The 18,968-nt window shown below is 40.6% G+C and overlaps 1 protein-coding gene across 2 annotated transcripts in view; it reads left to right on the forward strand.

The window, feature by feature from the left end:
• Positions 1–18,968, forward strand: part of GRK4 (G protein-coupled receptor kinase 4) — a 105,471-nt gene that overhangs the window by 15,437 nt on the left and 71,066 nt on the right. For both annotated transcript variants that reach the window (XM_061191901.1, XM_061191902.1), the window contains exon 2: positions 15,585–15,680. In XM_061191901.1, the coding sequence (XP_061047884.1) occupies positions 15,585–15,680 (96 nt within the window). The remainder of the gene's footprint in view (positions 1–15,584; positions 15,681–18,968) is intronic.

The following is an 18,968-nucleotide window of genomic DNA, read 5'->3' on the forward strand; positions in this document are numbered from 1 at the left end:
GGAGTTCCCTATTTTTCTTGTTCCTAATTGATCTAATAGATAACAATTTAAAATAATTATAGCAACAATGTATTTGATTATGTGTTTGTATGTGTGTGTGTATATATATACAAATTTATAAAATATATGCTTATATATAAGTGAAATGAATGACAGCAATGATACATGGGATGGGAAGGAGGAATTAGGAATATTTTGTTATTTTTATAAGGTAATTGCACTGCCTGTGAGGTGGTATAGTGTTATTTGAAAGTGGACTTGGATTAGTTGTACATATATATTATAAACTCTAAGGCAACCACTGAAAGCAATTTAAAAAGAAGTGTAATTGGGGACTTCCCTGATGGTGCAGTGGTTAAGACTCTGCACTCCCAATGCAGGGGGCCTGGGTTTGATCCCTGGGCAGGGAACTGGATCCCACATGCATGCCGCAACTAAGAGTTCGCATGCCACAACTAAGGAGCCTGCGTGCCACAACTAAGGAGCCCACGAGCTGCAACTGAGGAACCCATCTGCTGCAACTAAGGAGCCTGCCTGCCACAACTAAGACCCAGCACAACCAAATAAATAAATAAATATTTTTTAAAAGTATAATTGATATGCTAAGAAAGATGAGAAAGTGGAATCATAATACGATCAATTAAAAGGCAAAAAAGAAGAACATGGAAGACAAAAATAAGAACAAAGAACAAGGGCAACAAATAGAAAACAGTAACAAATATTGTACATAGTAATCCAACTATGTAAGTAATCACTTTGGGCATCAGTGGTCTAAGTATACCAATTCTAAGAGATTGTCAGAGTGTATCAAAAAAACAAGACCCAACTATATTTTGTCTACAGTAAACCCATTTTAAATATAAAGACACATATAGATTTGAAATACAGAGATGGAGAAAGATATACCATGCTAACACTAGTCAAAAGGCAGTGGAAGTACCTATATTAATTTCACACAATTTAAACTTCAGAGTAAGGAAGGTTATCAAGAATAAAGATGGGCTTTACATAATGATAAGGGGGTCAATTCTCCAAGAAGACCTAACAATCCTTAATTTGTATAGCCTAACAATAGATAAATTGTTGAAAACATATGAGGCAAAAACTGATAGAACTGCAAGGAGAAATTGATGAATACACTACACATTCTTCTCAAGCTCACATGAAACATTCTCCAAGATAGACCACATACTGGGCCATAAAACACACCTTAATAAATTTAAAAGAATAGAAATCATACACTATCTTCTCTCATACCACAATGAAATTAAACTAGAAATCAGTAACAGAAAGAAAGCTGGAAAATCTTAAAATACTTGGATATTAAACATCATACTTGTAAATAACATGAGTCAAAGAAGAAATCTCTAGAGAAATTTAAAATTAACTTTGAACTAAATGAAAATGAAAATAAAACATCTAAATTTGTGAGATGTAGCAAAGGCAGTGCTGAGAGGAAATTTTATAGCATTGAATGCATATATTAAAAAAGTAGAGGGAGTTCCCTGGTGGCCTAGCGGTTAGGATTCCGGGCTTTCACTGCCATGGCCTGGGTTGAATCCGTGGTTGGGGAACTGAGATCCCGCAAGCCATGTGGTGTGGCCAAAAAAAAAAAAAAAAAAAAAGTAGAAAGAGCTAAAATCAGTCATCTAAGCTCCACCTTAGGGAAGCAGAAAAAGAAGAGCAAATTAAATCCAATGGAAGCAGAAGAAAAGCAATAAAAAATGGGGTAGAAATCAGTGAAACCGCCAATACGAAATAGAGGAAATCAACAAAATGAAAAGCTGATTCTCTGAGAAGATTAATAAAATCTATAAGCCTCTAATCAGGCTAAGAAAAAGAGATGACACAAATTACCAACATCAGAATGACAGAGGAAGCATCACTACAGGTCCCATGGAAGTAGCTTGACTAGGAATGAGAAGTATTAAAAGATAAACTTCAGAGAAAAGTAAAATCATTCTCATACAGATAATATTAAAATGAACATGGAGATTGGTTCAAGATGGCAGAGTAGAAAGACGTGCTGTCACTCCCTCTTGCGAGAACACCAGAATCACAACTAACTGCTGAACAGCCATCGACAGGAAGACACTGGAACTCACCAAAAAAGATAACCCACATACAAAGACAAAGGAGAAGCCACAATGAGATGGTAGGAGGGGCGCAAACACAATAAAATCAAATCCCATAACCCCTGGGTGGGTGCCTCACAAACTGTGCCTCACCACAGAAGTCCAACAACTGGAGTGAAGGTTCTGAGCCCCACGTCAGGCTTCCCAACCTGGGGGTCCGGCAACGGGAGGAGGAATTCCTAGAGAATCAGACTTTGAAGGCTAGCGGGATTTGATTGCAGGACTTTGACAGGACTGGGGGAAACAGAGACTCCACTCTTGGAGGGCACACACAAAGTAGTGTGTGCATCGGGACACAGGGGAAGGAGCAGTGACCCCATAGGAGACTGAACCAGACGTACCTGCTAGTGTTGGAGGGTCTCCTGCAAAGGCGGGGGGTGGCTGTGTCTCACTGTGAGGACAAGGACACTGGCAGCAGAAGTTCTGAGAAGTACTCCTTGGCATGAGCCCTACCAGAGTCCGCCATTAGCCCCACCAAAGAGCCCCGGTAGGCTCCAGTGTTGGGTCACCTCAGGCCAAACAACCAACAGGGAGGGAACCCAGCCCCACCCATCAGCAGACAAGCGGATTAAACTTTTACTGAGCTCTGCCCACCAAAGCAACAGCCAGCTCTACCCACCACCAGTCCCTCCCATCAGGAAACTTGCACAAGCCTCTTAGATAGCCTCATCCACCAGAGGGCACACAGCAGAAGCAAGAAGAACTACAGTCCTGCAGCCTGTGGAACAAAAACCACATTCACAGAAAGATAGACAAGATGAAAAGGCAGAGGGCTATGTACCAGATGAAGGAACAAGATAAAACCCCAGGAAAACAACTAAATGAAGTGGAGATAGGCAACCTTCCAGAAAAAGAATTCAGAATAATGATAGTGAAGATGATCCAGGACCTCAGAAAAAGAATGGAGTCAAAGGTCAAGAAGATGCAAGAAATGTTTAACAAAGACCTAGAAGAATTAAAGAACAAACAGAGATGAACAACACAATAACTGAAATGAAAACTACACTAGAAGGAATCAATAGCAGAATAACTGAGGCAGAAGAACGGATAAGTGACCTGGAAGACAGAATGGTGGAATTCACTGCTGCGGAACAGAATAAAGAAAAAAGAATGAAAAGAAATGAAGACAGCCTAAGAGACCTCTGGGACAACACTAAGCGCAACAACATTCCCATTATAGGGGTCCCAGAAGGAGAAGAGAGAGAGAAAGGATGAGAGAAAATGTTTGAAGAGATTATAGTCGAAAACTTCCCTAACATGGGAAAGGAAATAGCCACCCAAGTCCAGGAAGCGCAGCGAGTCCCATACAGGATAAACCCAAGGAGAAACACACCGAGACACATAGTAATCAAATTGGCAAAAATTAAAGACAAAGAAAAATTATTGAAAGCAGCAAGGGAAAAACGACAAATAACATACAAGGGAACTCCCATAAGGTTAACAGCTGATTTCTCAGCAGAAACTACAAGCCAGAAGGGAGTGGCATGATATACTTAAAATCATGAAAGGGAAGAACCTACAACCAAGATTACTCTACCTGGCAAGGATCTCATTCAGATTCGATGGAGAAATCAAAAGCTTTACAGACAAGCAAAAGCTAAGAGAATTCAGCACCACCAAACCAGCTCTACAGCAAACGCTAAAGGAACTTCTCTAAGTGGGAAACACAAGAGAAGAAAAGGACCTACAAAAACAAACCCAAAACAATTAAGAAAATGGTCATAGGAACATACATATCGATAATTACCTTAAACGTGAATGGATTAAATGCTCCAACCAAAAGACACAGGCTTGCTGAATGGATACAAAAACAAGACCCATATATATGCTGTCTACAAGAGACCCACTTCAGACCTAGGGACACATTCAGACTGAAAGTGAGGGGATGGAAAAAGATATTCCATGCAAATGGAAATCAAAAGAAAGCTGGAGTAACAATGCTCATATCAGATAAAATAGACTTTAAAATAAAGAATGTTACAAGAGACAAGGAAGGACACTACATAATGATCAAGGGATCAATCCAAGAAGAAGATATAACAATTATAAATATATATGCACCCAACATAGGAGCACCTCAATACATAAGGCAACTGCTAACAGCTATAAAAGAGGAAATCGACAGTAACACAATAATAGTGGGGGACTTTAACACCTCACTTACACCAGTGGACAGGTCATCCAAACAGAAAATTAATAAGGAAACACAAGCTTTAAAAAACATAATAGACCAGATAGATTTAATTGATATTTATAGGACATTCCATCCAAAAACAGCAGATAACACTTTCTTCTCAAGTGCGCACGGAACATTCTCTAGGATAGATCACATCTTGGGTAACAAATCAAGCCTCAGTAAATTTAAGAAAATTGAAATCATATCAAGCATCTTTTCTGACCACAACGCTATGAGATTAGAAATCAATTACAGGGGAAAAAACGTAAAAAGCACAAACACATAGAGGCTAAACAATACGTTACTAAATAACCAAGAGATCACTGAAGAAATCAAAGAGGAAATAAAAAAATACCTAGCGACAAATGATAATGAAAACACGACGACCCAAAACCTATTGGATGCAGCAAAAGCAGTTCTAAGAGGGAAGTTTATAGCTATACAAGCCTACCTCAAGAAACAAGAAAAATCTCAAACAACCTAACCTTACACCTAAAGCAATTAGAGAAGAACAAACAAAACCCAAAGTTAGCAGATGGAAAGAAATCATAAAGATCAGAGCAGAAATAAATGAAATAGAAACAAAGAAAACAGTAGCAAAGATCAATGAAACTAAAAGCTGGTTCTTTGAGAAGATAAACAAAATTGATAAACCATTAGCCAGACTCATCACGAAAAAGAGGGAGAGGACTCAAATCAATAAAATTAGAAATGAAAAAGGAGAAGTTACAACAGACACCACAGAAATACAAAGCATCCTAAGAGACTACTACAAACAACTCTATGCCAATAAAATGGACAACCTGGAAGAAATGAACAAATTCTTAGAAAGGTATAACCTTCCAAGACTGAACCAGGAAGAAATAGAAAATATGAACAGACCAATCACAAGTAATGAAATTGAAACTGTGATTAAAAATCTTCCAACAAACAAAAGTCCAGGACCAGTTAGCTTCACAGGTGAACTCTATCAAACATTTAGAGACGAGCTAACACCCGTCCTCTCAAACTCTTCCAAAAAATTGCAGAGGAAGGAACAGTCCCAAACTCATTCTATGAGACCACCATCACGCTGATACCAAAACCAGACAAAGATACTACAAAAAAAGAAAATTACAGACCAATATCACTGATGAATAGAGATGCAAAAATCCTCAACAAAATACTAGCAAACAGAATCCAACAACACATTAAAAGGATCATACACCATGATCAAGCGGGATTTATTCCAGGGATGAAAGGATTCTTCAATATATGCAAATCAATCAATGGGATACACCATATTAACAAATTGAAGAATAAAAACCATATGATCATCTCAATAGATGCAGAAAAGGCTTTTGACAAAATTCAACACCCATTTATAATAAAAACTCTCCAGAAAGTGAGCATAGAGGGAACCTACCTCAACATAATAAAGGCCATATACGACAAACTCACAGCAAACATCATTCCCAATGGTGAAAAACTGAAAGCATTTCCTCTAATATCAGGAACAAGACAAGGATGTCCACTCTCACCACTATTATTCAACATAGTTTTGGAAGTCCTAGCCACGGAAATCAGAGGAGGAAAAGAAATAAAAGGAATAGAAATGGGAAAAGAAGTAAAACTGTCACTGTTTGCAGATGACATGATACTATACATAGAGAATCCTAAAGATGCCACCAGAAAACTACTAGAGCTAATCAATGAATTTGGTAAAGTTGCAGGATACAAAATTAATGCACAGAAATCTCTGGCATTCCTATACACTAATGATGAAGTATCTGAAAGAGAAATTAAGGAAACACACCCATTTACCACTGCAACAAAAAGAATAAAATACCTAGGAATAAACCTACCTAGGGAGACAAAAGACCTGTATGCAGAAAACTATAAGACACTGATGAAAGAAATTAAAGATGATACCAACAGTTGGAGAGATATACCATGTTCTTGGATTGGAAGAATCAATATTGTGAAAATGACTATACTACCCAAAGCAATCTACAGATTCAATGCAATCCCTATCAAATTACCAATGGCATGTTTTACAGAACTAGAACAAAAAATCTTAAAATTTGTATGGAGGCACAAAAGACCCGTAATAGCCAAAGCAGTCTTGGGGGAAAAAAACGGAGCTGGAGGAATCAGACTCCCTGACTTCAGACTATACTACAAAGCTACAGTAATCAAGACAATATCGTACTGGCACAAAAACAGAAATATAGATCAATGGAACAGGATAGAAAGCCCAGAGATAAACCCACGCACCTATGGTCAACTAATCCTTGACAAAGGAAGCAAGGATATACAATGGAGAAAAGACAGTCTCTTCAATAAGTGGTGCTGGGAAAACTGGACAGCTACATGTGAAAGAATGAAATTAGAACACTCCCTAACACCATACACAAAAATAAACTCAAAATGGATTAGAGAACTAAATGTAAGACTGGACACTATAAAACTCTTAGAGGAAAACATAGGAAGAACACTCTTTGACATAAATCACAGCAAGATCTTTTTTGATCCACCTCCTAGAATAATGGAAATAAAACCAAAAATAAACAAATGGGACCTAATGAAACTTAAAAGCTTTTGCAAAGCAAAGGAAACTGCAAGCAAGATGAAAAGACAACCCTCAGAATGGGAGAAAATGTTTACAAACAAATCAACGGACTAAGGATTAATCTCCAAAATATATAAACAGCGCATGCAGCTCAATATTAAAAAAACAAACAACCCAATCAAAAAATGTGCAGAAGACCTAAATAGACATTTCTCCAAAGAGGACATACAGATGGCCAAGAAGCACATGAAAAGCTGCTCAACATCACTAATTATTAGAGAAATGCAAATCAAAACTACAATGAGGTATCACCTCACACCAGTTAGAATGGGCATCATCAGAAAATCTACAAACAACAAATGCTGGAGAGGGTGTGGAGAAAAGGGAACCCTCTTGCACTGTTGGTGGGACTGTAAATTGATACAGCCACTATGGAGAACAGTATGGAGGTGCCTTAAAAAACTAAAAATAGAGTTACCGTATGACCCAGCAATGCCACTACTGGACATATACCCAGAGAATTATGGCATATACCATAATTCAAAAAGACACATGCACCCCACTGTTCACTGCAGCACTATTTACAGTAGCCAGGACATGGAAGCAACCTAAATGCCCATCGACAGACGAATGGATAAAGAAGTTGTGGTACATATATACAATGGAATATTAGTCAGCCTTAAAAAGGAATGAAATTGGGTCATTTGTAGAGACGTGGATGCATCTAGAGACTGTCATACAGAGTGAAGTAAGTCAGAAAGAGAAAAACAAATATCGTATATTAACACATATCTGTGGAACCTAGAAAAATGGTACAGATGAACTGATTTGCAGGGCAGAAATGGAGACACAGATGTAGGGAACAAACACGTGGACACCAAGGGGGGAAAGCAGGGTGGTGGGGGTGGTGTGATGAATTGGGAGATTGGGATTGACATGTATACACTGATGTGTATAAAATGGATGACTAATAAGATCTGCTGTATAAAAAAGTAAGTAAAATAAAATTAAAAAATTAAAAAAATAAAATGAACGTGTGTTTTATTTTTCTCATATGTGAGTGAACCAAGCAGATGTTATGATCCGTTCAAAGGAAAAAGTCAGAAGGCTAAAATTTGGGACTTCCCTGGAGGTCTAGTTGTTAAGACTCTGTGCTTCCACTGCAGGGGGCACGGGTTTGATCCTTGGTCAAGGAACTAAGATCCCGCATGCTGCACTGTGGCTGGAAAAAAAAAAAAATCAATGAAAACCAAGTTTATATTAAAAAAAAAAAAAGGCTAAAGTTTATATGGAGTAAAGGAATTGAATTGCAAATGGAGGCAAAATGATTTTTCTATAGAAGACCATGGAATCTACCAGATAAGATGGCTCGAATGTCTGCCCATCATCACCTATGATTTACAGAAAGCTGCACAACAGCTCAGAGACAAGGAAGCCTAGAATTGGATAACCTAGCAGGAGATGCCAGATGAATACAACGTATAGCTTTTTACTGAAACACAGCTTTATTTTTTCTCCGAAGACTTTTCGTACATCAACATTAAATCAAGTACATCAAAATTTCACTAACTTGAGTTCACATGAATTATCAAGCCAGAATGACTCAGTGAAAGTCTGAATTAGGGGCCTTTCCTACGAAAATGACAAATAAGATGCTTATCTTCTGTGCCAGCTCCGTTTCTGTCACAGCCCTGCTCCTACTATTCAGCGGATATCCTGTGATCAGGCTTTCTCAGGCGCAAAGGGAGGACCCGGCCTGGCAGGTATAGGCTGCCTCCTCCTCAGTATGTGGAGGTGGAAGTGACCTACTGTCACCCTCTGCTCTGGCCCAGAAGCCAGAGGCCAAACAGAGCCTTGAGTCCTGGCCAAGGCTCCGCAGCACCTGCACCTCTGGCCTGTGACCCTCCCTGGGAGGAGCTTGTCCACTTCACTGGCTTTTATGCATCAGGTGCACTGGGGCCGTGACTTTGCTGGTCTCTTCCTTCCTCTTTGCAGGCGTTTTAGAGAAACGCTAAGAAAAAGGATTACTGTTGGGAGGTATGAGGGGAAGGGGCTGTTTCGGAGCCAGAAGATGGTGAAGGCGCTCAAACAAGGGAAGCCCCGTATGGACAAGCAAGTAAAGGTAGAGAAGCAAAAGGAGCAGGGGGTCTGTCAGCTCCATTTCCCCTGGGACAGAAGTGCCAGGGCACAAACGGTGTAGTGGGTGCAAGTAAGAAGACCACCCTTTCTTCTGAGATTGTACAGCGATTCTTTTGCATCAGAATAGCCTTTCTCAGGAAGTACTGTGATAACGAACGGGCCAGAGGCGAGGTGCCAGGTAAGGTACTTAGAGGGAAATCTGATGTATCTTCTCTCATCCCCCCTTTTCATTTCCCCTTTTGAAAGACACCCCTGGGATTTTCTCACGGGATGAGAAAGGACTGAGAGGCATTTTTTCCTGCGTCTTTGCAGTGACTGTGCTAAGGTAAACGCTGACACTGGATGCAGGAAGGGAAGAGAGATAACCCCGGAGCGTCGTACAGGAGGAAGCTGGGGCCTGGTCTGCTGTTTCAGCAGTTCTGGTTACGTTCTGCCCTGTGCTTGGAGAGTTTTCTACGGCGTTAGTCGTCACAGCCAATGACTCCCTCGCCAAGGCTGCTGCATCTGCATGTCATCTTCACTTCTGGTGGCGTATAAAGTGGAGAGCTGGGTGATACCTTTTCAGTACTTAAGCCACAAATGACTTTATGTTGTTTGACTAGATCTCTCTTTTTTTTTTTTCAGAAAGTTTTTTATTGTGGTAAAATACACACAAAATGTATCATCTTAACCATTTTAAGTGTACAGTTCAGTGGTGTTAAGTGCATTCACATTGTTGTGCAGCCATCACCACCATCTGTCCACAGAACTCTTTTCATCTTATAAAACTGAAACTCTGTCCCCATTATTAATAATAACTCCCCATTCTCCCCTCCTTCCAGCCCCTGGAAGCCACCATTCTGGTTTCCATCTCTTATGATTCTGACTATTCTAAATACCTCATATGAGTGGAATTGTACAATGTTTGTCTTTTTTTGACTGGCTTATTTTACTTAGCATAATGCCCTTAAGGTTTATCCATATTGTAGCATGTGTCAGAATTTCCTTCCTTTTTAAGGATGAATAATTCTAAGTATATACTCCTTTTGCTTATCCATTCGTCTGCTGATGGACATTTGGGTTGCTTCCACATCTTAGCTATTATGAATATGCGGCTATGGACGTGAGTGTACAAATATCTCTTCGAGATCCTGCTTTCTGTTCTTTTGGGTTTATACCTAGAAGTGGAATTGCTGGATCTTATGGTAGTTGTATTTTTAATTTTTTTGAGGAACCTCCGTACTGTTTTCCACTCCCACCAACACTTTCCATTTTACATTCCCACCAACAGTGCATAAGGGTTCAAATTTCTCCACATCCTCATCAACACTTGCTATTTTCTGTTTTTTTTTATTTTAGCCTCTCCATGGGTATGAGGTGGTACAACGTTTGATATGCGTTTCTGTAATGATTATTGATGTTAAGCATCTCCTCATGTGCCTATTGGCCATTTATATATCTTCTTTGAATAAATGTCTATTCAACTCCTTTGTGCATTTTTGAATTGGTTGTCTTTTGTTGTTGTTGTAGAACTTTAGTTCTCTATATATTCTGGATAACAATCCCTTACCAGATATATGATTTGTAACTGTTTTCTCACATTGGGTGGATGTTCATACAGTAAATTGCTATACAGCAATTAAAACAAATTCATTTACTCATTCAACAAATGTTTACTGAGTGGTTATTTTATGCCAGATACTCATCTAGATATCGGGGGTACAGTTATGAATAACACAGGTAAAACCCCTCTCTTCAAGGAGTTTATAATCTAGTGGGGAGACAGGTCCTCAACAAGATACGTAAAATAGATTGTGTAGTAGATAGTGATAAGGGCTAAGAAGAAATAATGAAGCAGAGAAGGGGGATGCTAAGGGTTGGACATAAGGTGGGGCATGACAGTTTAGGTGGGATGACCAGGAATAAAGGCCTGAGGAAGAGCTTTCCAGGCCAAGGGACAAGGAGGGCAAAGGTCCTGAGGCTGGGGGTCGGGGAGGAACAGACTGGGACGGAGTAAGCAAGTTGTGTCAAAATGGACCAAGTTGCTTGAAAAAATATTAAATTGTAGAGTGATGTATGCAGTAACACACCATTCCTGTTAATTTAACAACCTCTAGAATAGGGCTTCTTAATCTAAATAAAATTAATTACCTACAGTTGTAAAGGAAGCCAATTATATTAAAATAATTATAAAATTTTTAATGGATTCGTGTTACAATATGTGCTTTGTTATTAGAGCATTAAGTGACAGGGCAATACATGTAAAACATAGGCAAGTTAAGGTGTCATCTTTTAAAGATCTGTCAGTGTAAGGGCTCTTGTTGATCAGCTCAAATGGGGATTGTAAACTGAGGGATGGCCTTTGACTTACCTACTTCCATGTGTTGCTCAATACAGCTGTAGGGAATTGCAGAGAGTAAAGTAGATAGCTAGACCACCCGTGTGAGAACTTGGGACCTGGCCACTTGGAGTCTGAACGATTAACTGCCAGGCACAGAGCTGCCTAAGGGTTGGTTGGCTGTGTCGCATGAGTGCTTGTAGACAGTCTGGCTGCTGGCCTGGCACCTATACTGTAATTTCAAAGTCGTTTGAGATACAAGATATTTTGAGTTACCTCTGATAACTATGATGTGACATGAAAATCTGAATTCTCCTGGTGATGAAGTCACAGGCACTGCTAATATGATTGTACTTTTGCCTATATTTATAGCAGAAGGAAGTGATGAATTTTGGTTGGAAGTTTGTGAAAATAAAGATGATTTTTTTTTTCCAATTTGAATTCAGGGACACCCCGATATCTGCTGTGGATCCCAGGTTAAGAATCTTGTTTTAAAACAGTACGATATTGTTCATGGCTATATACACACACACACACACACACACACACACACGCAGATATTTACAAGTAGATTGGAATAATACACACTAAATTCATGATTGTAGTTGGATGGTGTGTAATGTCACAAAATATGTTATAAAAATAATTATGGCATTCAAGGTATAAAACCATGTCACAAGCCCCTCAATATCCAGGAGCCACTGGAGCGAGCTGTTCCTCACATTGTGCATTTATCTTGGCAGTCCTGGTTATTGATGGAAAAACAGCCGCTGTGACAAAGGTGGCGTCCCCATTTGTCCAGGGCGGTTACTTGGGTTCAAATCCCAGCGTCCCTGCTTACTGGCTGTACAGCTTTGGGCAGATTATTCCACACATCTGTGCCCTCGTTTCCACACCTGTAAAATGAGGATGATAACAAGAGCTCAGCAACAGTACTCGCCTTGTAGCGCTGATGGGAAGATTTAGTGAGAGTAGACTTGTGAAACTTCTAGAAAAGTATCTGGCTTTTAGTAAATGCTAATAAGGGCTACTCATTAGTATGGCCATCACCATAACCATTTCTGACATCTTGGGAGTTTTGGTTTACTCTTATTTTCATTTCACACATACCTTAATTTCTTTTTTGTTTTTTAATATTTATTTATTTATTTGGCTGCATTGGGTCTTAGTTGCAGCACGCGGGATCTTCCGTTGCGGCGCACGGGCTTCTCTCTAGTTGTGGTGCGTGGGTTTTCTCTCTCTAGTTGAGGGGCACGCGAGCTCAGTAGTTGAGGAGTGTGGGCTTAGTTGCCCTGCTGCATGTGGGATCTTAGTCCCCTGACCAGGGATCGAACACGCGTCGCTGGCATTGGAAGGCAGATTCTTTACCACTGGACCACCAGGGAAGTCCCAACATACCTTAATTTCTAAACGTGTTCATGGCAAATCTTTAGTTTAGAGGCTTTTGCACTTCAAAAGAAAAAATCAAAAACAAAACCGCTTTGGTTGCAGCTTATTGCTTCTTAATAGTACTGTTTAAGCGGGATTCCTGGAGTCAGGCAGGCCTGAGTGTGTCTTGGTTCTTCTCTCGCCAGCTGTGTGACAGTGGCAAGTTATTTACTCTTAGCTTGAGTCCCTTATGTGAGAAAAGGGACTAACTAGTAGCAGTACCTACATCCGAGGGGACGATTGAACGAGTCCATAGGTGGGAAGGTCCTAGAGAGGTGAGGGTACTGTGGACCTGTGAAAATCCTAACTCTCCTCCTCCTTTCAGCCCTCGAGAGGCATCACTACCTCTGACCCATTCCCTGTAGTCGGCGCCTCCAGTTTTTTCAGTCTGCTGTGTGCAGTATGCCGCTCTTGGTGCCCTGCACCTGGAGGTCCATTTAGTCATCCCCTCAATTGTTTGCGGGCTGGAGCTACACCGGGAATTAGACCGTGAACCTAGAACCTGCCCTCACTGAGATTTAATGAAGATGTTTTCAAGATGCAGAGGGCTGGAAAAGGAAGGAGTGCTTGCCTCTCCCTCGGACAATCAGGGTGGGCTTCCTGGAGGGGGTCCTGCTTGAGCCGAGTGGAGATTTTGTAAGTGGCGTGGCTTGTGCACGGTGTGCCTGTGGATGGTGTCAGGCAGGGCTGCGCTCCGTTCTCACTTCATCCTCAGACTCCGCGACACCTTCAGGGTCTGTAGGCGGTGGAGAAGTGAGCTTGTATTTGCATGTTAGGAAGGTGACCCTGAGAGGCAGTGGGGAGGGTCTGGAAGGGAGGAAGAGGTCGGAAGGCCAGTTAGAAGGGAAGTGGAGGAGAGTGGTGGCCCTGGCGTGAAAGGACAGTAGAGAGGGCGGGGGGCTGGGGGGCGGGCGGCAGCGCCTCGGAAGGCCGGGCTGGCCTCCGTGATTCTGCACGGTGTGCCTGGTGCCCGACAGGGCCCTGCACGCGGGACCGCAGCAGCGCACCCCTCCTGCGTGACTGACTGCGGTGCTTAGCAGACAGAGTTAGATGGTGCCCCAGTTTCCTGCTTCCTTCGCCTGGTAGACGGTAGCTGTTGGCAGGATTCTCAGTGTGGAAAGAGGACTGGATTGCAGGGGGTGATGAGTCTAATTTGAAGCTGACCTTGAGGTGCTCTGGGACGTCCAGAGAGTGGGTGCAGGTCCAGGGCTCAGGATCTCAGTTGAAATGGGGGGAGTAGTGGAGCAGAAAGGAAGGCTGAGGAGGAAGGCCCCGTGTCTCCCACCTGCACCCACTAGGCAGCCACTGTCAAATCTCTGTCTGCAGCCTCCCCTCCTGAGCCTGAAACAGCCCCCCGTCTTCTGATGTCTTCCTCTCCAAAATGGGAGCGCATCACTTCCCCGAGAAACAGGACCTTCCTCCTGATTTCCCTGTTCTTCCCAATAGTCCTGGAGGCTTTAGTCACCAGCCAAAACTGTGATGTTTTTAGATAACTAATGAGAACCTACTGTGTAGCACAAGGAACTCTACTCAGTGCTCTGAGTAGAGTTCAGGAAGGAAATCCAGAAAAGAGGGGATACGTGTATACAAATGGCTGATGCACTTTTCTGTGCAGTAGAAACTAACACAACATTGTAAAGCAACTATACTCCAATAAAAATTAATTAAAAAAATAATCACAAAGCCAAACCAAACCAAACCAAACCAAAACAAAACAAGTAAACTGTATGTTTTCTCTTGGATAAAATTCAGTAAAACTTCAGTTCCTCAGAATGCTTAAAACTGAAGGTTCTAATTTCTCGGAGTTAAACTTTTTTTAAAGGTCAGTTGTTTAAAAACCTCTTTCTAAAATATCATCTAATTGCTTTTCCCACCATTCTTGTCTCTCTAGGGACGGTCTTCTCCCAGACCTTCCCGAGGCTCACATCCTCACATCCCAGGTCTCTGCCTAAGTGTGACCCTCCAGAGGGGTCTCTCCTGGTCCTACCTCAGCCCAAACAGCACCCTCCGCCTGTGCCTTTGCTTGATTTTGTTTCACGCCGTTTATCACTACATGATTGGCTAATGTTTTTCTTACCACTTGTCATTAAGTGATTTTTAACCTCTCTCCCTCACTAGAATGGTCTTTTTTTACCATTGTATTTCCTGCACTTTGAAGGTGTTTGGTATATAGTGGGTGCTTAATAAATAATTGTTGAACGAATATTTATAAGCAGCCCTTTATGACGTGATATTAGGTCCAGTTTACAAACTTGGATATAGGCTTAGCAGAGCTGCTTACGAAGGTCCAGGTCACCTGATTTCTAAAGGACAGAGCCAGTGACTGATTGCCTTGGTGGGATTTTCACACTTCATCAGCGTGCCTTCCAGATCACTCATCGTAGGTACCCAAGCTACTCAAACAGAATACATTAGTGGAAGAAGTTGTCAGAAATGGATGTTTCTGGGACTTTCCTGGTGGTGCAGTGGTTGGGAATCCGCCTGCCAATGCAGGGGACATGGGTTCGAGTCCTGGTCCAGAAGATCCCACATGCCGCGGAGCAACTGAGCCCGTGCGCCACAGCTATTGAGCCTGAGCTCTAGAGCCCGTGAGCCACAACTACTGAGCCCACGCGCCGAAGCCCACCCGCCTAGAGCCCGTGCTCCGCAACAAGAGAAGCCACCGCAATAAGAAGCCTGCGCACCGCAGCAAAGAGTAGCCCCCGCTCTCAGCAACTAGAGAGAGCCCGCGCGCAGCAACGAAGACCCAAGGCAGCCAAAAATGAATAAATAAATTAATTTTTTAAAAAATGGATGTTTCTGATTGTTACAAAAATGCCTTGTTTTTTTCAAATTTAGGAGGATATGGCAAAAAAAGCGGTCGTAGTAAAAAATGGAGGGAGATGCTGAAGCTGCCCCCTGTCAGCCAGTGCAGCGAGCTTCGACATTCGATTGGTGAGTAAGGAAGCCACACCTGCTCGAGTCCGGAGGTCATGGCTGGCGTTGTGCTGTTTCGTTTGTTAGATGTTGGTCTTTCCTTAGTCCTTTATTTGCTTCAAATGCTATTTAATAGATTCTCCATATATCGTCACGATTCTTCCCAGGAAAAAACCCTGTAGGTTTTCTAATGTGCAGTTATAAAGTATGGCTATTGACTTTTTCATTAAAAACCTTTTTTAAGAACTGGGACTTCCCTGGTGGTCCAGTGGTTAAGACTCCGTGCTTCCAATGCAGGGGCTGCAGGTTCGATTCCTGGTCGGGGAACTAAGATCCCACATACCGTGGGGCACGGCCAAAAAAAAAGTGATATATACCCATTGTTCTAGGTAGAACAGAAGAGAAATGTAGCAATCATCCTCTCTAGAAGTGAACACTGGTAACCGTTTCTCAGTCTCCTTCCAGACAGTTCTCTATGCGTATGGACAGGAATTACTGGTGAGAACTTCAGGAAAGGAATAGTCAGATAAAAAATAAGGTATGGCAGGGTCATGGAATACTCTGCAGTGTAAAGAATGAGAGTTAGCTACAGGTCCTGACATGAGGACAAGAAGTCACAAATAGAGTCATGTCTAAGGGCAATCATAATTGTATTTTTCAATATGGCAGTTTTAATTTTTTTTTATATAGGCAACTGTATCAATATTTTTCTTCTTAGTCTCTGAGCTTTATGTTGTACTTAGGGAGGACACCTTTACTCCCTAAGATAATTTTTTTAAAAATCTATCTTTTCTTTAGTACTATTATAGTTCCTTTTTAAGAAAGTTTAAATATTTTAACTATCAAAATTAATTTCAGATAGTATAAAGTGGGAGTATTTTTTCCCCAAAGACCTATCCAGCCATTTTAATGTCATTACATTTTTTTCCTCATTATGTTTTAAAAACAGCAGTTTTATTGAGATATAATTAACATGCCATACAATTCACCTATTTAAAGTGTACAATTCAATGGGTTTTTTTTTTTTTTTTTAGTATGAAGTCTTTTATTATTTTTTTTTATTTTTATTTTTTCACACACACACTGTATTTTATTTTTACAAGAGATAATAGACTGACACCAAGCATTGTACATGGATGACCACAACAAAAGCAACAATGATTGCAATTACCAAACATGAAACACACTCATACTATGTCATAATATTGACATTCTGTCCAGTAATCCTCCACTGTAACAGCTCCTTTACTTTGCAGTGAAAATTGATTTGTATGTTCTTTGCCTCTGAGTCCTTGTGGGATTTTTTCTTTTTTTAAATTCAAACAGAAAGTCACAAAAATTATACTCATCCTCATCAGTTAACTCAGTCCCATGTAATTAATTTTTTTTTTTCATCTTGATCTTTTGTTAGCACTTTTATGAGCTCATCAGTTTTTCATTAGAGTTCTGAAAATGCTTATTCATTCAGTTCAGCAGTACAGTCCGGTACCAGAAACCTGTACTTGTCAGAGTCTTTTCCATGAATTTCCTGAAGATGAAACCCTTTTATAGGAACATATTTACAAAAGCATCAGAGTACACCCAGAACTGTCTGTAAATGACAAAAGGCTTAAAAATGACCACGGTTAAAGATTTGATGAAAGTTCATAATAATGCAGTTGACAAGAAAATTAGTTATTTCTGAGATATACATTTTAAAGTAATAACTAGGATTATGACTTATAACATTATACCAGAACATATAAGATTTTTAGAAATTTCATGTAATGTCTGAAACATTTATATTAACATATTTCCATACAAAGAACCCAATGAAAGTTTAGTATTAGTTGTTTTGTTTGTTTGTTTATACTGCAGGTTCTTATTAGTCATCAATTTTATACACATCAGTGTATACATGTCAATCCCAATCGCCCAATTCAGCACACCACCATCCCCACCCCACCGCAGTTTTCCCCCCTTGGTGTCCATATGTCTGTTCTCTACATCTGTATCTCAACTTCTGCCCTGCAAACCGGCTCATCTGTACCATTTTTCTAGGTTCCACATACATGCGTTAATATACGATATTTGTTTTTCTCTTTCTGACTTACTTCACTCTGTATGACAGTCTCTAGATCCGTCCACGTCTCAACAGATGACTCAGTTTCGTTCCTTTTTATGGCTGAGTAATATTCCATTGTATATATGTACCACAACTTCTTTATCCATTCGTCTGTCGATGGGCATTTAGGTTGCTTCCATGACCTGGCTATTGTAAATAGTGCTGCAATGAACATTTGGGTGCATGTGTCTTTTTGAATTACGGTTTTCTCTGGGTATATGCCCAGTAGTGGGATTGCTGGGTCATATGGTAATTCTATTTTTAGTTTTTTAAGGAACCTCCATATTGTTCTCCATAGTGGCTGTATCAATTTACATTCCCACCAACAGTGCAAGAGGGTTCCCTTTTCTCCACACCCTCTCCAGCATTTGTTGTTTGTAGATTTTCTGATGATGCCCATTCTAACTGGTGTGAGGTGATACCTCATTGTAGTTTTGATTTGCATTTCTCTAATAATTAGTGATGTTGAGCATCTTTTCATGTGCTTCGTGGCCATCTGTATGTCTTCTTTGGAGAAATGTCTATTTAGGTCTTCTGCCCATTTTTGGATTGGGGTGTTTGTTTCTTTAATATTGAGCTGAATGAGCTGTTTATATATTTTGGAGATTAATCCTTTGTCCGTTGATTCGTTTGCAAATATTTTCTCCCATTCTGAGGGTTGTCGTTTCGTCTTGTTTATGGTTTCCTTTGCTGTGCAAAAGCTTTGAAGTTTCATTAGGTCCCATTTGTTTATTTTTGTTTTTATTTCCATTACTCTAGGAGGTGGATCAAAAAAGATCTTGCTGTGATTTATGTCAAAGAGTGTTCTTCCTATGTTTTCCTCTAAGAGTTTTATAGTGTCCAGTCTTACATTTAGGTCTCTAATCCATTTTGAGTTTATTTTTGTGTATGGTGTTAGGGAGTGTTCTAATTTCATTCTTTCACATGTAGCTGTCCAGTTTTCCCAGCACCACTTATTGAAGAGACTGTCTTTTCTCCATTGTATATCTTTGCCTCCTTTGTCATAGATTAGTTGACCATAGGTGCGTGGGTTTATCTCTGGGCTTTCTATCTTGTTCCATTGATCTATGTTTCTGTTTTTGTGCCAGTACCATATTGTCTTGATTACTGTAGCTTTGTAGTATAGTCTGAAGTCAGGGAGTCTGATTCCTCCAGCTCCGTTTTTTTGCCTCAAGATTGCTTTGGCTATTCGGGGTCTTTTG

Source organism: Eubalaena glacialis, chromosome 5 (genome assembly GCF_028564815.1).
Source record: "Eubalaena glacialis isolate mEubGla1 chromosome 5, mEubGla1.1.hap2.+ XY, whole genome shotgun sequence".
In the NCBI taxonomy this organism is placed as follows: Eukaryota; Metazoa; Chordata; class Mammalia; order Artiodactyla; family Balaenidae; genus Eubalaena; species Eubalaena glacialis.